The sequence below is a fragment of the Chiloscyllium plagiosum genome, unplaced genomic scaffold (assembly GCF_037043375.1).
Source record: "Chiloscyllium plagiosum isolate Xiang-an unplaced genomic scaffold, Cpla_swu_hap1 HiC_scaffold_1, whole genome shotgun sequence".
NCBI lineage: Eukaryota > Metazoa > Chordata > Chondrichthyes > Orectolobiformes > Hemiscylliidae > Chiloscyllium > Chiloscyllium plagiosum.
In genome coordinates this window covers 40355724-40375567 of record NW_028270139.1, presented here as the reverse complement: position 1 = coordinate 40375567, position 19844 = coordinate 40355724, and the positions used below count along the sequence as shown (strand labels likewise).

Below are 19844 nucleotides of genomic sequence, written 5' to 3'. Positions count from 1 at the left end.
TTGTTGAAGTCTTTGAAGAAATAACACAGCAGGTTTGATGAAGTAATGATGTTGTGTATGAACATTCCAAAGGCATTTAATAAAGTATGAAATAATAGTTGTTCAGAATATAGATGTAGACATGATTACAGAGATAGTGGTAACTTACATAACAGGAGGTAGAAAGTCAAAGTGAATGGGTGATTTTCTGACTGAGGGGAAGAGTGCTGTTGGATCCCCCAAGGTTCAGCACTGGGTCATCAAGTTAGAAAAATGGCCTGGATTTGGATTGGAGAAGCAGAGTTTTTGAATTTGTAGATGATACTAAACTTGACAATTTAATAAATAACAGGATCAAAGTAGTCATCAGGAAGACATATATAAGCTGGGGAAGTAGGCAGACATATTAGTTTAATGTGGCCAAGTATTAAAGGATACACTTTGGGAGGAACAACAGAGAGGCAGTATAATCTAAATTATACTATTTTGAGGAGGTGCAAAGGCAGGGACTTGCAAACATCTGGGTTGGGAACAGATTTTTGGGTTATTTGGGTGGAACTGAGAAATAAGAAAGGGATGATCACCTTATTGGGATTGTTTTATAGACCACCCAATAGTCAGCAGTAAATTGAAAAACAAATGTGTAAGGAGATCTCAGTTATCTGTAAGAATAATAGGGTGTTTACAGTAGGGGAATTTAACTTCCCAAACATAGACTGGGACCGCCATAGTGATAAAGGTTTAGATGGAGAGGAATCTGTGAGGTGTGTACAAGAAAAGTTTCAGATTCAGTATATGCATATATTTATAGAGAAAGTGCAAAACTTCACCTATTCTTGGGAAATAAGGCAGGGCAGGTGACTGGCTGTCTGTGGGGGACCACTTTGGGGCCAGTGACCATAATTCTATTAGTTTTAAGATAGTGATATAAAACGATAGACTGGATCTAAAAGTTGAAGTTCTCAACTGGAGGAAGGCTACTTTTAACAGTAGTATGCAAGAACTTTCAAAAGCTGATTGGGGCTGATGTTCGCAGGTAAAGGGACAACTGGAAAATGGGAAGCCTTCAAAAGTGAGATAATGAGAGTCCAGAGACAGTATATCTCTGTTGGGATGAAAGGAAAGGCTGGTAGGTATAGGGATTGCTGACTGACTGGAGAAATTGAGGTTTTGGTTAAGAAAAAGAAGGAAGCATATGTCAGGAACAGACAACAGAGATTGAATGAATCTTGAGAGGAGTATAAAGGTAGTAGGAGAGAAATCATGAAGGCAGAAAAGGGACATTACATAGCTTTGGCAAATGGGGTTAAGGAGGATCCAAAAGGATTCTATAAATACATTAAGGACAAAAGGGTGACTAGGGAGAGAAATGGACCCTCAAAGATCAGCAAGTATGGAACTACAGGAGATGGGGGAAAATACTAAACGAGTATTTTGTATCAGTGTTTACTGAGGAGAACATAGAAGATATAGAATGTGGGGAAATGGTGACATCTTGAAAAATGTCCGTATTACAGAGGAGGTGGTGCTGGATGTCTTAAAATGCATAAAGGTGAATAAATCCCCAGGGCCTGATCCGCTGTACCCTAGAACTCTATGGGAAGCGAGGGAAGTGATTGCTGGGCCGCTTGCTGAGGTATTTGTATCATCGATAGTCACAGGTGAGGTGCTGGAAGATGGAGGTTGGCTAACTTGGTGCCATTGTTTAAGAAGAGTGATAAGGACAAGCCAGGAAAATATAGACCAGTGAGCCTGATGTTGTTAGTGGGCACATTGTTGGAGGGAATCCTGAGGGACAGGATGTACATGTATTTGGAAAGAAAAGGACTGATTAGGGATAATCAACATGGCTTCGTGTGTAGGAAATCATGTCTCATAAACTTGATTGAGCTTTTTGAAGAAGTATTGAAGAGGATTAATAATGGCAAATTGGTGAACGTGATCTATATGGACTTCAGTAAGGCGTTCAACCAGGTTCCCTATGGTAGATTGATTAGAAAGGTTAGATCGCATGGACTATAGGGAGGACTAACCTTTTGGATACAGAACTGGCTCAAAGGTAGAAGACAGAGGGTAATGGTGGAAAGTTGCCTTTCAGCCTGGAGGCCTTTGACCATGGAGTGCTACAAGGATCAGTGCTGGTCCACTTCTTTTCATCATTTACATAAGTGATTTGTATGAGAATAAAGGAGATATAGTTAGTAAGTTTGTAGATGACACCAAAATTAGAGCTGTAGTTAAAGAAGGTTACCTCAGAGTACAACAGGACCTTGATCAGATGGGCCAATGGGCTGAGAAGTGGCAGCTGGAGTTTATTTGAGATAAATGTGAGCTGCTGCATTTTGGGAAAGCAAATCTTAGCAGAACTTATACACTTAATGGTAAGGTCCTGGGGAGTGTTGCTGAACAGGTTCATAGCTCCTTGAAAATGGAGTCACAGGTAGACATGATAGTGAAGAAGGCATTTGGTATGCTTTCCTTTACTGCTCAGAGCATTGAGTATAGGAATTGGGAGGTCATGTTGTGGCTGTACAGGATGGTGGTTAGGCCACATTTAGAATATTGTGTGCAATTCTGGTCTTCCTTCTATTGGAAGGATGTTGTGAAACTTGAAAAGATTTAGAAAAGATGTACGAGGATATTGCCAGGTGTGGAGGATTTGAACTCTTGGGAGAGGCTGAATAGGCCAGGGCTGTTTTCCCTAAAGCATCAGAGACTGAGGGGTGACCTTATAGAGGTATATAAAATCATGAGGGACATGGATAGGGTAAATAGACAAGGTCTTATCCCTGGGGCAGGGGAGTCCAGAACTGGAGGGCATAGGTTTAGGGTGAGGGGGAAAGTTATAAAAGAGACTTACAGGGCAACTTTTTCACACAGAGGGTGTTGCATCTATGGAGTAAGCTGCCAGAGGAACTGGTGGAGGTTTGAACAATTACCATATTTAAAAGGCATCTGGATGGATATATGAATAGGGAGGATTTCGAGGGACGTGCGCCAAGTGCTGACAAATGGGACTAGATTAGGTTGGGATATCTGGTCAGCATGGACAAGTTGGATCTAAGAGTGTGTTTCCGTGCTGTACATCTCTATGACTCTAAGAGGTAGACCATTCAGCTCTTCAAACCTACAAAAAGATTCAATAAGATCATGGCTGGTCTGTCTATGTTCCGAATTCCACATTCGAATCTATCCCTGATAACATTTGATTCCCTTGCCTAACAAGTATCTTTCTAACTCTATTCAATGACACTGTTTCCACAACCTTCTGGGGCAGGGAGTTCTAAAGTTGCACAACTCATTAAAAGGAGAAAGTGAGGACTGTAGGTGCTGGAGAGTCAGAGTCGAAAAGTGGAAAACAAACAGTGGGTCAGGCAACATCCGAGGAGCAGGAGAGTCAATGTTCCAGCATTAGCCCTGCATCAGGAATGTGGAGGGGGAAGGGGGCTGAGTGGTGCTGGAGTGAAGGTAGGTTGGATGGCGGGTGTGGATGCAGTTAGGAGGTCATTATCATGAGTCAGTGGGGAGGGTCGAGCAGATAGGTGGAAGGTGGACAGGTCAAGAGGGAGGTGCCAAGTTGGAGGGTTGAATCTGGAATGAGGTTGGGGGTGGGGAGATTTGTGATGTCAATGTTGATGCCGTATGGTTGCTGGGTCCTGAGGCAGATGAGGTGTTCTTCCTCCAGTCAGTGGGTGGCTTTGATTTGGTGGTGATGAGGGCCCAAGATTTGCATGTCCTTAGGGGGAGGGTTGAAGTGGTTGGCCACAGGGCAGTGGGGTTGATTGGTGCCGACAGACCAGAAATGTTCCCTGAACCACTCTAAGAGTTGGCGTTCCGTCTCTTCGAGAAGCTACATTTGGTAATGAGATGAATAATTGGAGCTGATGAAGGGCTATGCCCGAAATGTTGACTCTCTTGCTCCTCAGATGCTGCCTGACTTGCTATGCTTTTTCCTGTACCACACTCTATCAACTAAGTAAAGGAACTTGCGGTGTATGGGTCCAGGTCCCAGGTCCATCCCTTAGCTTTATTTTCTCTGAGGAAGATGGAGGTTCTGTCCCTGACAAAATGAGAGAAGTCCCAGATTGAGTGGAGAACTGACTGCCTAAACGAGACATCTACCACTGCCCATTGCTGGCTCTACAGCACAGTTATAGAGGGAGACTGGCATTAAGCTTAAGGTATTATAGGCATATGCTTGTTTATCATGAACCAAAGGGATGTATTGTTCTCTTGGCTTCTCTTCTTGACAAGCAATGGAAGCAAGAGTCTTTGAATGACATTAGATTCATGACAAACAAGGAGAGTGAAGGACTTTCATAGGAAGGCAGTAATATGACCTGATCAGCCATTGTCTTATCGAATGGCAGTACAGACTTGAGGGTCAAATAGCTGACTCCCAGTTTGTATGACAACTGAATTCTCTACACAGGTGGATGTGCTTGCTGTTTTGCTGACAAAAATGGGCTAGGGGTCGGGGAATTGCTCAGTTTTGGTCCCACTAGGTAAGATGCAAAGAGGAAATCTTCCCCCATATTGTCTCCTCAGAGTGAGGAAGTGCAACATCTAAAGAAATGATAACCATTCGACATGTGATACACCAAACTAAAGAGAAAAAAGAAACACAATCTGTACACAAACAGAAGTTACACTTGGTAATGAAATGGATAATTGGGGCAGAATCAGAGACCAATAAAATTCCATTGTGTTGGTGTTGCAGTGTTAACTGACCCTACTTGACAGGGAAATTTGGCTATGTGGTTGCTAATGGCTTTACCAACTCTGATCGCTGTCCTGTGAACCCTGAGGGAAAGATCCATGTCTCAGAATATCAGGCTGACACAGGATGGACACTGAGCTATGTTATCCCTTGACGAATGGAGTCTGGATGAGATGCTAAAAGATTGACAGCCATGACAGAAACAATGGGCATGCAATCAGAGGGAAAAATCTGGCATACTTTATTTACCATGTGGTCTTTTTAGAGATTACAGTGGTCTTTTTATAAAAGGATAAATAAACCTTTAGCACAATCTAGCACTGTCTCTCGCACAATGCAGTGTAATCTGTACCCTGACAATTTGGCACCATCTTAACCTTTCTGCTTTAACGAGAGCAACTCCAATTTCCCAATTCTTACCATGTGATTGAAGTCCCTCATCTCTGCTACCATTCTATTAATTTTCTATGTATTCTCTCCAAGGTCTCCACATCCTTTTTGAAGACTTGTATGTATCATCTACAAGATACACTGCAACAATTCACTGAAGTTCCTTAAACACCACCTTCCAAAACAGCCAACTCTGCCTCCGAGAAGTTCAACTGCAGCAATTACATCACCATCTGTAAATTCCCCTCCAAGACACTCAGCATCCTGTTTTGGAACTATATTGCCATTCCTTCATTGGCACAGAGTCAAAGTCCTGGAACTTCTTTTCTGATAGCACTATGGGTGTTTGCACACCACATGGATTTTAAGACAGCTCTCTACCGCCTTGGCCAGTGCAGTTAGGAATGGGCTGCTGGACTAGATGGCTCACTACCCAATGAAATGAAAAAAATAATCTGGTGCCACTTCTGCCTTTTTCCGTCATAGCCATGGAAAGTTGTCTGTCTAAAAAGTGAATTGAATAATTATCTAAAGTCACAATAAAACCTGCCTCACTATATTCTCAGAGAATGCATTCCAGATCCTAACCAAATGCTGTATAAACATCTTTTTTCTTATGTCTCTGGTGAAAGAACCAATACAATTTTAAATCAATGCTGTCAGGTACCTGATGCTTCCCTCAATGAGGATAGGTCTTCCCCATCTACCCCGATATTGACTACCTTGATTAAGTCTTGGTAAGGAGTAGAAGATTAACAGGATGACAGGAACCACTTTACAGATGCATCCATGCATAACTGAGGTTCCTCATCCCTAGAGCTATTTTGGCAAATCTTTTCTGTATGCTTTATAGACCTTAACATCCTTCCTAAAGCATGGTGCCCAGGATTGGATGCAGTACCCCGGTTGGATCAATTATGAACTATTTTGAGATTTCCCATATTTATTTTACCCAGCTTCCTTACAGAGAGGTTTCCTACCTGGTCTGAAATCAATCTCAAGTTCTTTGGTCTAAAACAAGCCACACCATCCTCGCCAGCCCTTTCTCACTTATTCAAATGTACATGAATTATTATGTCATTATGTGTTTTAATTCCAACTGCTCAGCAAACTGAATGTGGGAGTCAATATTATTTGTTTGAATATTATGTCTCCCTGCTTTTGAGAAAAATAATCTACAAAGAAAGCCTACAGTCAGGTAAATTTGTTACGAATGCTCTAACATGAAGTTGCTGCTCTATTCACACAAGAAACAAAACACATTTGCTGACACACATCATCTTTATTGTCTGCAGCAGTAAGTGGTTTACAAGCTTTAATGTCATGATTTCTGTTTGAAAACACATCTCATCAAAACATTTGACTGTGAAAAGTACAGCAAGTTCCTTTTAATTTATTTCACATACCATATAACTGGCTGATTTGTGAGAAGCCATGCAGTGTGTTTCACATCACTGACTGGACAAAGACTCAGAATGGCTATGGAAAATTGCGGCCATAGCCAAGTGGTGAATGAACCCTGAAAAGTCCTCACCCTCTGATTTAACAAAAAAAGTTGACATTACAATCAAGAATGAGCAGTTATCCATACAGTAACATATTGTCAAGTGCAGCAAAGCTTAAAAAACTAAAACCCAGATCTGACAGAGGCTGAGAAATGAATATTCTTAATCTATGCCAGTGACTACTGTTCAGAAAGTTAGTATTATATACAGTGGTTTACACACAGCTCAGTACATTGAGAAGTCAGAATATGAAAAATGAATGTTTTAAAAAGGAATGAAAGCAAGTGTTAGAAAATCCTTTACCTCTAACTGAATCAATGCATTAGCTAAACCACACAAATAGAGCTCTGTGGGTGGAGCTGTGCACTTTTGCACTGTAAACTGCATTTCCAATACTACAATTAAAATCACATTATGCACGCAGGGACAGGTACACTCAGAAAAAGGGTGAGCTTGGATTATGTAGTGTACTTGCATGAATTTCCTTCATTCACGGAGAATACTTCAGTGGCAAACACATTCTAATTTTTCCACAGACCTCGGTCATCTGGAGTTGTATTTTCAATTAAATCCAACTGAGATATAAATAGTGGGTCCACTGAAGATGCTTGCTTTCTGCAATGGTCACCCATGCTAAATATACTTTAGTGATCATTAAGGTTTACCAGCTTTAAGATGGATGATTACCCACCAACTGAGGGTCATGTCTCGCATGCAATTGCCAAATACTTGGACAAAAATGCATATATATATATATATATATATTATATATAATATATATATAAATTGAAGCTTATAAACATTATTTGAAAGTGAATTATTGATAGTTTGAACTGTACTTCATGACATAAAAATTGAGCATCGCCCGAAGTTATTTTGAAAGAATCAGTCAATCGTCAACATGTACCATTCTAAAACTTTTCCCAAACTGCAGCTTTCTCTAATCCTGGTGGTCCCATGTCCTTCATCATGAATAATATTTAAAAAAAAAACAAAATCACAGAAGACTGCAATCACATTTTGTGATTAGAGCTTGCTTTCGTTCTTTCAAAAGTTATTTTCTTACAAAAATTAGTTTATTTTCCCTACACAACAAAGTTGAACCATAAGAGGTTAGCGTATGTACAGAAACTTACACATCAAAATTATAAATAGTAGTAATGCTCTGATGTTATTGGGGAGGCTAAAAAATGCTTTCTTTTGTTTTTAAAATAAGTTGCAAACAGAAATTTCTTGTTGTGCCATTCTCCTTTGAAGGGGTCTTCAAAAAGTATCTCTAACGTCATATTTGAAAAGATGCTCAAGATGCCTCAGGAGCATTTTTAAGTTTTGTGTTGTTGGAGACTTGCTGGTAATAAGCTCCCACAAGGACCATCTTGTGCCCAAACAATGCTAGCCATTGTTTCACTAATACATAGATGTTGATAGCAATTTAAAGATGTCATCTTCTTCTTGCAGAATCCCTCCTCAATCTTGTTCTCTGAGTGATTTACGATTAAAACCTGATTTTTTTGAAAAAAAAAACCCTTACAATTTCCTTTTAAAGTGAAGAGGTAAGTTTAGGTTGCGAAGTGTCAGGCTCTGGGTGAGTGGCAGGCGAGTGAGCTGTCCTTTGTGATACAAAGTCAGCAGGGAGGCTCTCTAACAAACATTTGAGCTGCTCCTCACCCAACTTGATCTTGTCATCCAGCTCTCGCTGCTCCATCAGCAGTGCTGCCTTCATCTTCACAAAGTGCTGGTAGTCTTGGAATTGCTCTTCTGTCAAGTAGTTCTCCAGGATATCTAGGACCACGCGTGCCCTACGATCCAGATTCTCCTTCAGTTCCTTTGCGTCCTCGTGCTGACTGGTCAGAAGTCTTCGCTTCTCATTCAACAGATTCTGCAATATCAAATGCACACCTTTAGTATTAACTCCAAGTTGCTTGAAGATGATTTTGTTTTGAGAAGGATTTAGGAAGCAGTTAGGCCTATCAAATCCTTTCATGTTACTTTTCTTGTTTACTTTTCTGCCCTCCCCTTTTCTTCCTGCAACATACATTCTTAGCTCACGACTTGGCCTTGAATAGTTCATTAATATGTACATTGCTGTGGTACCAGTAACTACAAGAGGACATCACAGTTAGTCCCAACATTATGTCTAACCAACAGCCATCTACTTCCAATGGGAACAGTACATTTGGTTGTCTTTCTGCACTGTAACTTAGGGAGATTGAATTTAGCTCTATTAAATATATCAGTGTCCCACATGAGACCAAGTAACTCAGGAATCTAAATTATGTTTTGTTATCCCCCATTTGTCTCAGTTATCTTCCCCCCACTACATTTTTCAATCATTTTCTCTTTCAAAAGAGCTCCCTACATCAGACTGATATTAACACTACTTAGAACCGAAAAATGATTCAAAGTGGAAACATTCCCTTCTGGCTCAATCATGGTTTTCAGCACGAATTCAATAGTGGACTTGCTCCTTGCTTCTCACTGACTTCACAGCTTGAATTTGCCATTTCAGCCACATGTGGATGTGTATCTAGGGTTGCTATTACTAAGCTAGATTGATAGGCAGAATTACTCAATAAACAGGAACACTAACCCCTCCACCAGTCTCTCTGTCATCTTTATTACCAACTGCACTGAAGTCTTTGCCTTGCAAGCTGTAGGATATAACTATGGTTCTAATGCTGTGTAAGACTAGTATGGTTTGTTTTGAATTTAAAAATGGAAGTCATTTTGAAATTTATACACCCTGGTGGGTTTATTCGAAAAACGTAATGAATCCTTGAATAAACTTGGAGATTACTGAACCTCAGTACTTAGGGAGACTTGGATTTGATTTTCGAAGCAACACTGAATTAGCAGTTCTCAGCCCGATTGCTGATCAGGGACAGTGGAGGGGAGGGTCTACAAACAGATTCAGCAAAGGAAACTGGAGAAAATAAAACTAGTCAGGGGTCTCATACCATATTAAGTCATGCCACAACAGGCTGAAAACTGGATTGCATTTACTTTGGCTAGGCATGCCCTCCCCAAAAGAGGTTCAGGGTGTGCTAACATTTAAGATTTAGGCTCACTTATGAGAAAAAGATAAACCAGGACTAATGTGTCAGTACCTTCAAAGCTGCAGCCAACTTTACATTGAGAATCACACATGGCACTTTGTAGTTAGCATGACCCAGTGTTGTAATACATACTGCACTTACTACCAGCCCATGAAACAAACCCTTCCCTTTTATTGAAGGTCCTAAGAGTCAATCTATTGACTACCCTGAACAGAAATATCTGTCATGTTTGCCCTTTTATTCCTTACAAATTATAGGAACTAACATGCCCTCTCTGTTGAGTGAATTTGGTGATTAATCAATCCAGAAACAAATTAAAAACAACAGATTACGTACACGTTCCTCAGTATTTGCATTTTCATCGAGAGTCTTCAGGACATTTTCCACTCGAGCTAAACGGCCGGACAGGGAAAGCAGCAAATTGACAACCTTATCCAAATCTCCAATGAACATCTTGTACTTCTCATACTCATTCGACTTGCACAGCCCTTTAATCATGGTCTCCACTTCTTCACCCAGAGCACTGTTCAATTTAATGTCAGCTGCTAGACTCTCCTTGGCTTTCCGTAGTGTCTGAAGTTTGCATGTTATGCTTTCAATTAGCTCAGACTACAAAGAAAGAAAGAAAAGGAACAGCAATACATTAGTGATAAAAATGTCAGAAACAACTAACCTTTGTTGAATGTTAAAGGCAGTAACTGATTCTGAGCACTTTTACTCATTAACTATTTGGTTTACTGTTCACCAGAGACACACTGAACAGCACTGGACTTTATAGAGTTATTGCCGATGGCTGCCAAGCAAATGAGTGGAGGCCACGTGCAGAAGCACAGGGATACTCTCCACCAATTCCTCTGGCAGCAAACGATGAATCATTGTTTGTTTTGACCAAAAACTGGCTTCATAAAGACCACTTTTGACTTTATCATCCCTGGCTTTAATACACTTTCCTCAGTGTTTAGGAAAATCCGATAGGTAGAAACCAAAAAGTAATCACCACTTTTGAACAGTTGTTGGTTTGTTGCTGCAATGAAACGCCTCCTTCAAGATGAAATGCATCAGATTCCACAGCACTGGCTGTGATACAGTATGAATCATATCTACTTGACTCATATTCATAATGTGAAGGGGATCACATGATTACTTTCAAAGAATTCCTAGGAGTGCAGAAAGAGGCTATTCAGCCCACTAGGCCTGCACTGACCCTCTGAAGAGCACCCTACTCAGACCCAATGCTCTACCAATCCCCGTAACTCCACATTTACCATGATTAATACACGGCACATCTTTGGACTGTGGGAGAAAACTGGAGTACCCAGGGGTTATCCATGCAAACCCCACACAGGCAGTCACCAAAGGGTGGGATTGAACTTGGGTCCCAGGGCTGTGAGGTAGCAGTGCTAACTACAAAGCCACTGTGCTGCCCTACTTTCTGCAGCTTCACTGAAAACTGCCCAAAAAGATCTGTCACAGTGGATGTTGATAGGTTATGACACAATTCCAGAATCTGTGGAAAGCCCAGGATATAGTGTCTTCACAGCCATTGTAAACAGATTTTTAAAAATTCACTTGTTGGACTTGGGCATTCTGGGTGGACCAGCATTTACTGCTTGTCCCTTGTTGCTCTTGAGAAGGTGGTGGTGAGCTACCTTCTTGATCACTGCAGTCCACTTGTTGTTGATTAACCCACAATACCCTTAAGATGGCAATTCCAGAATTTTGACCCTTCTAGACAGAGGTAGTCATGGGTTTGGAAGGTGCTGTCTGAGGACTTTTGGTGAATGTCTGCAGTGTATCTTGTAGAGTACACACTGTTGCTACTGAGCGTTGGTGATGGAGGGAGCAGATGCTTGAGGATATAATACCAATCATGTGTGTTACTTTGTCCTGGATAGTGTTGAACTTCTTGAGCGTTGTTGGAGCTGCAGTCATCCAGGCAAGTGGGGAGTATTCCATCACACTTATGATGTGTGTTGAACATGGTGGACAGACTTTGGGGAGTCAGGACGTGAGAGTTACTTGCCATAGTATTTCTCGGCTCTGACCTGCTCTTGGAGCAACTGTATTTACTGGTGAGTCCAGTTGAGTTTCTGATCATTCCCCAGGATGTTGATAGTGGGGGATTCAGTGATGATAATGGCATTGAGTGTCAAGGGCTGGTGGTCAGATTGTCTCTTATTGGAGATGGCCATTGCCTGGCATTTGTGTGGCGCAAAGTCAGATGCACCACAGACCATTATTATCTTGCAAATTTGTGCAAGTAGTCTTGATTCAACCAAGTAATGTTTGTGCACAGTACTCACCACCACAACCACCTCCCCACCACCACACACACCTCCCCCCTCCTCTTACCCTCCTCCCAACACCACACACTCCTCCACCTCCGCCCAACCTCCCCAACACCACACACACCTCCTCCTCTCCACCCCCACCAAGTAATTCTTCTGCACTATACAAGGTATCCAAAAACATCTACAAGGCATTTCAAAAGGGGAAATGTAATATTTAGCTGTAATGCAACTCACTGACTAATTTGTTCTTCTGCAAATCAGAAACCAGGAATAGTCAAATATAACAGTCACCCTTGAAAACAGAGACATTTCATGTGAACTGAAACGTCGCAGTGATCCTACAGGGATCACAAAGGCTCTAAGGCTAGTTATCATCTGCCATCATGTGAATGGTGAGCTAACTTAGGGAAAATCAGCCCTCAAACCTGATGGTCCCCTGGTCCCAACTGGTTTGCTTTAGACTGGATTAGAACTTTTAGCTGCTGTGGCGTTGGGAGATGTTAAGGCTGCCAAGTTTGCTTTCATTGAAGACGATTTGCAATGACATGTACCTTTTTCTCATTGATGTCTGGTTCTTCAACATCCTCATCTTCAGCAGAATTTCTCTGCATGTCCTTTACTTTATTCATCAGTTCAGCTTTGACAGCTGATGTGTTGTAGTAAGTGGGACAACGTGCTAAATTTCCTCCTGTCTCTCTCTCTTCTTTTCTGGATACATAGGAGGAAGTTTAAAAGACATGAGTTGCTGCTAATGAACACAATCTTTCCAAAGAACAACAAAAAAAGGAGAACTGCTTTGGATAGGACAGATTAGAAACTTTCTGTTTAACAAAATGACACCAAATACATGGACATCTCCATCACTGAAAACCTCTTTTGTTAAGTTGCTTTCCTGCTTAACCCTCACTCCCTGGAAAGGTCCTAAGTTGTACCAAGATTGAGAGTACAACAGGTCAACATGATCTTGATGAGCCAAATGGCTTCCTGCTGTTTCATTTTATGATTATATGATGTATATGTTCTTGCTGGTTTTGAATCTAGAACATAACCATGGGATGGTTATTTGACCTCCAGGGTTTCACATATAGACCTGAGCGGCACGGTGGCACAGTCGTTAGCACTGCTGCCTCACAGCGCCAGAGACCCGGGTTCAATTCCCGCCTCAGGCGACTGACTGTGTGGAGTTTGCACATTCTCCCCGTGTCTGCGTGGGTTTCCTCCGGGTGCTCCGGTTTCCTCCCACAGTCCAAAGATGTGCAGCTCAGGTGAATTGGCCATGCTAAATTGCCCGTAGTGTTAGGAAGGGGTAAATGTAGGGGTATGGGTGGGTTCCGCTTCGGCGGGTCGGTGTGGACTTGTTGGGCCGAAGGGCCTGTTTCCACACTGTAATGTAATCTAATCTAAATCTAATCTAGACCTCAATGAGACTACAACAAAAGTATATCTTCCAGGTGAACAAAAGACATCCTTTCCTTCTGTGTAATTCAAGCTCAAAGCAGCTACAACCTTAGCGAAGATCAACAAAAACAGTCCAAGCATCAGCGTATGCTTTTGTAGTGTATAAAAGTAGGGAAGTTTTGCTGCAACTGTACACGGCATTAACGAGGCTGCACTGGGAGTACTGGGGACAATTTTGGTCCCCTTATTTGACAAGAGATGTAGTTCTATTGGAGTCACATGAGAGGAAGGTCATGGATTGATTTCAGAGACTAGGGATTTGTCTTAAGACCAATTGACCAGTTCTGCCTATATTCTCTGGGGTTGAGAGGACTGAGAGGAGATTGAATTCAGGCACAAGATGATTGAGGCACAAGGTGATTGAGAAACTGGATGTAGAAAGGATGTTGCCTCATCTGGGGCAGTCTAGAATGAGAGGTCATAACTTTAGGGTAAGGGTGGCAGATTTAAAACAGAGTAAGGAGACATTACTTCTCTCAAATAAATCTGTAGAATTCACTATCTGAGTGCGCTGTGGATGCTGAGACATTGAGGAAATTCAAAGGAGGATACAGATTTTTAATGAGTAATGGGTTGAAGGGTTGGAAACATGGGTGGGACTGGGTCGAGAGTGTGGTGCTGGAGAAGTGCAGCAGGTCAGGCAGCATCTGAGGAGCAGGAGAATCAATGTTTCGGGCAAAAGCCCTTCATCAGAAATGAGGCTTGTGAGCCAAGGGGGTGAAAATATAAATGGGAGGGGATTGGAGCTGGGGCGGGGGGGGGGGGGGGGGGGAGGGAGGTAGCTGAGAGTGTGATAGGTGGATGTAGGTGGGGGTAATGGTAATAGGTCAGAGAGGAGGGTGGAGCAGATAGATGGGAAGGAAGATTGACAGGTAGTCATGAGGGTGGTGTCGAGTTGGAAGATTGGATCTGGGATAAGGTGGGGGGAACGGGAAATGAGGAAACTGGTGAAATCCACATTGATCCTGTCTGGTTGGAGGGTCCGAAGGTGGAAGATGAAGCGTTCTTCCTCCTGGCGTCAGGTGGTTAGTTGAGCGGGTGGGAAGTTGAGTTGAGGCCAAGATAAGATCAGGCGTGATCATATCAAATGGCAGAGTAAGCTCAAAGGGCTGAAGATCTACGTCTGCTCAGAGTTCTTGTGCTGTTCATCACTAAGCAGCATGCTGGCCAATTACTTTATGTCTTTACATTGAATATCAGACATTTTATATTTATTTATGTATCTGGAGAAGGTGAGTGATGCAAGAAATAGTGAATGAAGATCAGACTGTGGTTGTATATAAACTGTTCTTAGGACAGTGAGCCAACTAAGTTTATATTTAGACTGGAGCTTTGAAGAACCAGTGATCTCCTCTTTTTAACCGTCAGCTCTTCCTCATCAGTACCCTCCCACTTTGTAATGCTATAGACACCTGATTAGGCGATGTTAAACTGAAGCTGGACTCAACTCTGGGCACGACTCTTCCCCACACTGCCCCCATTGCTGAAATGGCTCTCATGTTTCTCAGAGCCCAAAGCTGTCTGAATGAATAATCAAGAGATTCAATTAATTCTCTTCTGCTTCTGTTCGAGGTCAAGTGCAAATGAGAATCATGGCATTTTGTAATTTTCAGATTGTTTAACAAATTTGTGGACACTAGGGTAAGTTTAGCTGCAACGTACCACTATATAGGATTATTCTCCATCTGTAAGACAGACCAAAAGACACAGGAGCAGAAACTGGCCATTCAGCCCATTGAGTCTGCTCAGCCATTCAGGGCAATCAATGCTCATCTGATAATCTTCAACTCCATTTTCATGCATTATCCCCATAATCCTTGATTCCTTACTGATTAAAAATCTATCTCAACCCTGAATATACTTAATGACCAGGTTTGATAGCCCTCTGTGATAAAGGATTCCACGGATGAACCACCCTCAGAAGGAAATACTGCTTATCTCTGTCTTAAATGGATGACTCCTCATTCTAAGAATATGCTCTCTGGTTCTAGACTCTACCACAAGTAGAAACAATCTCTCCTTGTCAAGTTCCCTAAGAATCTTGTATGTTTCAATAAGTTGCCTTGCATTCTTCCAAATCCCAAAGAATATAGGCCAAACCTACATTACAGTCCCTTCATACCTGGGCTAGGCCTACTAAACCTTCTCTGGATTTTTTCCAATGCTAGAATATGTTTCTTTAGATAGAGGGTCTAAGTAATTTTTTAAAAAACTGTTCATGGAATTCTCAGCTGTGGTCTGACTAATGCTTTGTATAGTTCTAGCAAGACCTCCCCACTTTGATACCTTATTCCTTTTGAAACAATGGTCACTATTTAATTTGCCTTCCCTTTCCCTGCTGAACATGTATGTGAACATTTTATGATTTATGCACAAGGACTCTCAAATCCCTCTTTGCTATGTCTTTTTGCTGTTTTTCTCCATTAAATAGTATTCAGCCCCCCATTCCTCTTGCCAAAGTGCATAACCTCACATTTTCCCACATTATGTTCAATCTGCCAAGTTTTTGCTGACTCACTTAACCTGCCTACCTCCCTCTGCAGACTATTTTAAGATATCCTCTTTACTTGCCTTCCCAACTATTTTTGCGTCATCCACAAACTTAGCTGTAGTACATTCACCTTCCTTATCTAATTCATTAACATACGTTGTAAATAATTGTGTTTATGAAGAAAAGTTGATTGTGGTGGCATTCCATGAGTAACAGGATGCCACTCTGAAAATGCTCCTCTTACCTCAACTATTCTAGTAGGAAGCCAATCTCACATACGCATAAAATGCCTTTGGGTTATCCTTGATCCTATCCGCCAAAGATTTTTCATGCCCTCTCTTGGCTCTCCTAATCCCTTTCTTCAGGTCCCTTCTGGCTATCCAGATCCAGACTTGTAGTCCAGCAAGTAGGCTAGCTGTTTGTCAGGATGTCCAAGTATGTGGGGAGGCTGTGAAGAAAGTAGCACTGACAGGGAATACTTTCGGACACAGAGATGGGTTCAAGTGCATATACTTCAACGCAAGGAGTATCAGAAATAAGGTCAGTGAACTTAAGGCATGGATAGGTACCTGGGACTACAATGTTGTGGCCATCGCGGAAATGTGGATAGAAGAGGGACAGGAATGGTTGTTGGAGGTTCCTGGTTACAGATGTTTCAGTAGGATTAGGGAGGGTGGCGTTGCTAATTAGAAATGGTATAACAGCTGCAGAAAGGCAGTTCGAGGTGGATCTGCCTTTAGAGGTAGTATGGGCTGAAGTCAGAAATAGGAAAGGTGCAGTCACCTTGTTGGGTGTTTACTATAGGCCCCCAATAGCAGCAGAGATGTGGAGAAACAGATTGGGAAACAGATTTTGGAAAGGTGCAGAAGCCACAGGGTAGTAGTCATGGGCGATTTCAACTTCCCAAATATTGATTGGAAGCTCTTTAGATCAAGTAGATTGGATGGGGAGGTGTTTGTGCAGTGTGTCCAGGAAGCTTTTCTAACACAGTATGTAGATTGTCCGACCAGAGGGGAGGCCATTTTGCATTTGGTACTCGGTAATGAACCGGACAAGTGATGGGCTTGTTAGTGGGTGAACATTTTGGTGATAGTGACCACAATTCTGTGACTTTCACCTTGGTTATGGAGAGAGATAGGTGCGTGCAACACGGTAGGTTTTACAATTGGGGGAAGGGTAATTACGATGCTGTAAGACAGGATCTGAGGAGCATAAGTTGGGAGCATAGGCTGTCGGGGAAGGATGTCGTGGAAATGTGGAACTTTTTCAAGGAACAGATACGACGTGTCCTTGATATGTATGTACTGGTCAGGCAGGAAAGAGATGGTCATGTAAGGGAACCTTGGTTGACGAGGGAGGTTGAATGTCTTGTAAAGAGGAAGAAGGAGGCTTACATAAGGTCGAGGAAACAGGGTTCAGACAGAGCAGTGGAGGGATACAGGATAGCCAGAAGGGACCTGAAGAAAGGGATTAGGAGAGCCAAGAGAGGGCATGAAAAATCATTGGCAGATAGGATCAAGGATAACCCAAAGGCATTTTATGCGTATGTGAGAAACATGAGAATGACGAGAACGAGAGTAGGTCCAATCAAGGACAGTAGTGGGAGACTGTGTATTGAGTCGGAAGAGATAGGAGAGGTCTTGAATGAGTACTTTTCTTCAGTATTTACGAATGAGAGGAGCCGTATTGTTGAAGATGAGAGTGTGAAACGGACTGGTAAGCTAGAGGAGATACATGTTAGGAAGGAAGATGTGTTGGACATTTTGAACAACTTGAGGATAGACAAGTCCCCTGGGCCTGATGAGATATATCCTAGGATTATGTGGGAAGCAAGACAGGAAATTGCAGTACCGTTGGCAATGATCTTTTCATCTTCAATGTCAACGGGGGTGGTACCAGGGGACTGGAGAGTGGCGAATGTTGTGCCCCTGTTCAAAAAAGGGAATAGGGATAACCCCGGGAATTACAGGCCAGTTAGTCTTACTTCGGTGGTAGGTAAAGTAATGGAAAGGGTACTGAGGGATAGGATTTATGAGTATCTGGAAAGGCACTGCTTGATTAGGGACAGGCAGCACGGATTTGTGAAGGGTAGGTCTTGCCTTACAAGTCTGATTGAATTCTTTGAGGAGGTGACCAAGCATGTGGATGAGGGTAGAGCAGTGGATGTAGTATACATGGATTTTAGTAAGGCATTTGATAAGGTTCCCCATGGTAGGCTTATGCGGAAAGTCAGGAGGCATGGGATAAAGGGAAATTTGGCCAATTGGATAGAAAACTAGCTAACCGGTCGAAGTCAGAGAGTGGTGGTAGATGGTAAATATTCAGCCTGGAGCCCAGTTACAAGTGGAGTTCCACAGGGATCAGTTCTGGGTCCTCTGCTGTTCGTAATTTTTATTAATGACTTGGATGAGGGAGTCGAAGGGTGGGTCAGTAAATTTGCAGATGATACGAAGATTGGTGGAGTTGTGGATAGGGAGGAGGACTCTTGTCGGCTGCAAAGGGACTTGGATATGATGCAGAGCTGGGCTGAGGAGTGGCAGATGGAGTTCAACCCTGTCAAGTGTGAGGTTGTCCATTTTGGAAAGACAAATAAGAATGCGGAATACAGGGTTAACGGTAGGGTTCTTAGTGAGGTGGAGGAGCAGAGGGGTCTTGGGGTCTATGTTCATAGGTCTTTGAAAGTTGCCACTCAGGTGGATAGAGCTTGTAAGAAGGCCTATGGTGTATTAGCGTTCATTAGCAGAGGGATTGAATTCAAGAGTCATGAAGTGATGTTGCAACTGTACAGGACTTTGGTTAGGCCACATTTGGAGTACTGTGTGCAGTTCTGGTCGCCTCACTTCAGGAAAGATGTGGAAGCTTTGGAGAGGGTGCAGAGAAGATTTACCAGGATGTTGCCTGGAATGGAGAATAGGTCATACGAGGATAGGTTGAGAGTGCTAGGCCTTTTCTCATTGGAACGGTGAAGGATGAGGGGTGACTTGATAGAGGTTTATAAGATGATCAGAGGAATAGATAGAGTAGACAGTCAGAAACTTTTTCCCCGGGTACAACAGAGTGTTACAAGGGGACATAAATTTAAGGTAAAGGGTGGAAGGTATAGGGGAGACGTCAGGGGTGGGTTCTTTACCTAGAGTGTGGTGGGGACATGGAATGCGCTGCCTGTGGGAGTGGTAGAGTCAGAATCTTTGGTGACCTTTAAGCAGCAATTGGATGGGTACATGGATGGGTGCTTAAGCTAGGACAAATGTTCGGCACAACATCGTGGGTCGAAGGGCCTGTTCTGTGCTGTATTGTTCTATGTTCTATAACCTCCTACACCATGGCCTCTTATCTTATTAAGTAAGCTAACGTCTAGTATCTTATCAAATGCCTTCTGAAAATGCAAATATATTGCATCCATGGCTTTCCCTTTATTGACCTTGTTCGCTATGTTCTTAAAGAATGCTAATAAAATTCGTCAAGTATGATTTCCCATCATGGAGCCACGATGACTCTGCTTGATCATTTTATGTATTTTCAACTGCTCTGCTATTGCATTCTTTATAAGTAGTTCTAACATTTTCCCAATTGCAGACATTAAGCTGACTGGTTTCAGGTTCCCTGATCTTTGTCTCTTTTGCTTTTTTTAAAAAATAAAAGTGGTTACACTTGCATTTTTCAATGCTCTGGGACTTCTCCAAAATCTAAGGATTCCTGAAGGAATATTACCCGTGCATCCATTATCTTTGTAGCTACTTCTTCAACTATCCTAAAATGCATACCATCAGGTCCAGGGGATTTAGCCCCATTAGTTACCCTTGCTCTTTTTTCCCAATGATAGTTATTGTACTTATTTCTTCTTCTCCTTTCGCACCTCATTATTTAGCACTTTTGTGTTCTATTTGTGTTTTCTACTATGAAGACTAATGCAAAATATTAATCAATTTCTCTGACATTTCCTGGCTTCCCATA

General features: G+C 42.2%; 1 protein-coding gene across 6 annotated transcripts in view; it reads right to left on the bottom strand.

The window, feature by feature from the left end:
• Positions 1-6351: 6351 nt before the first annotated feature.
• The window catches only part of shroom3 (shroom family member 3), a 432635-nt gene continuing 419142 nt past the window's right edge, over positions 6352-19844 (bottom strand). For all 6 annotated transcript variants that reach the window (XM_043695296.2, XM_043695305.2, XM_087986057.1 and 3 more), the window contains 3 exons: positions 12493-12649; positions 9987-10259; positions 6352-8473 (listed from right to left, as the gene is read on the bottom strand). In XM_043695296.2, the coding sequence (XP_043551231.2) occupies positions 8135-8473; positions 9987-10259; positions 12493-12649 (769 nt within the window). In that variant the 3' untranslated portion in view covers positions 6352-8134. The remainder of the gene's footprint in view (positions 8474-9986; positions 10260-12492; positions 12650-19844) is intronic.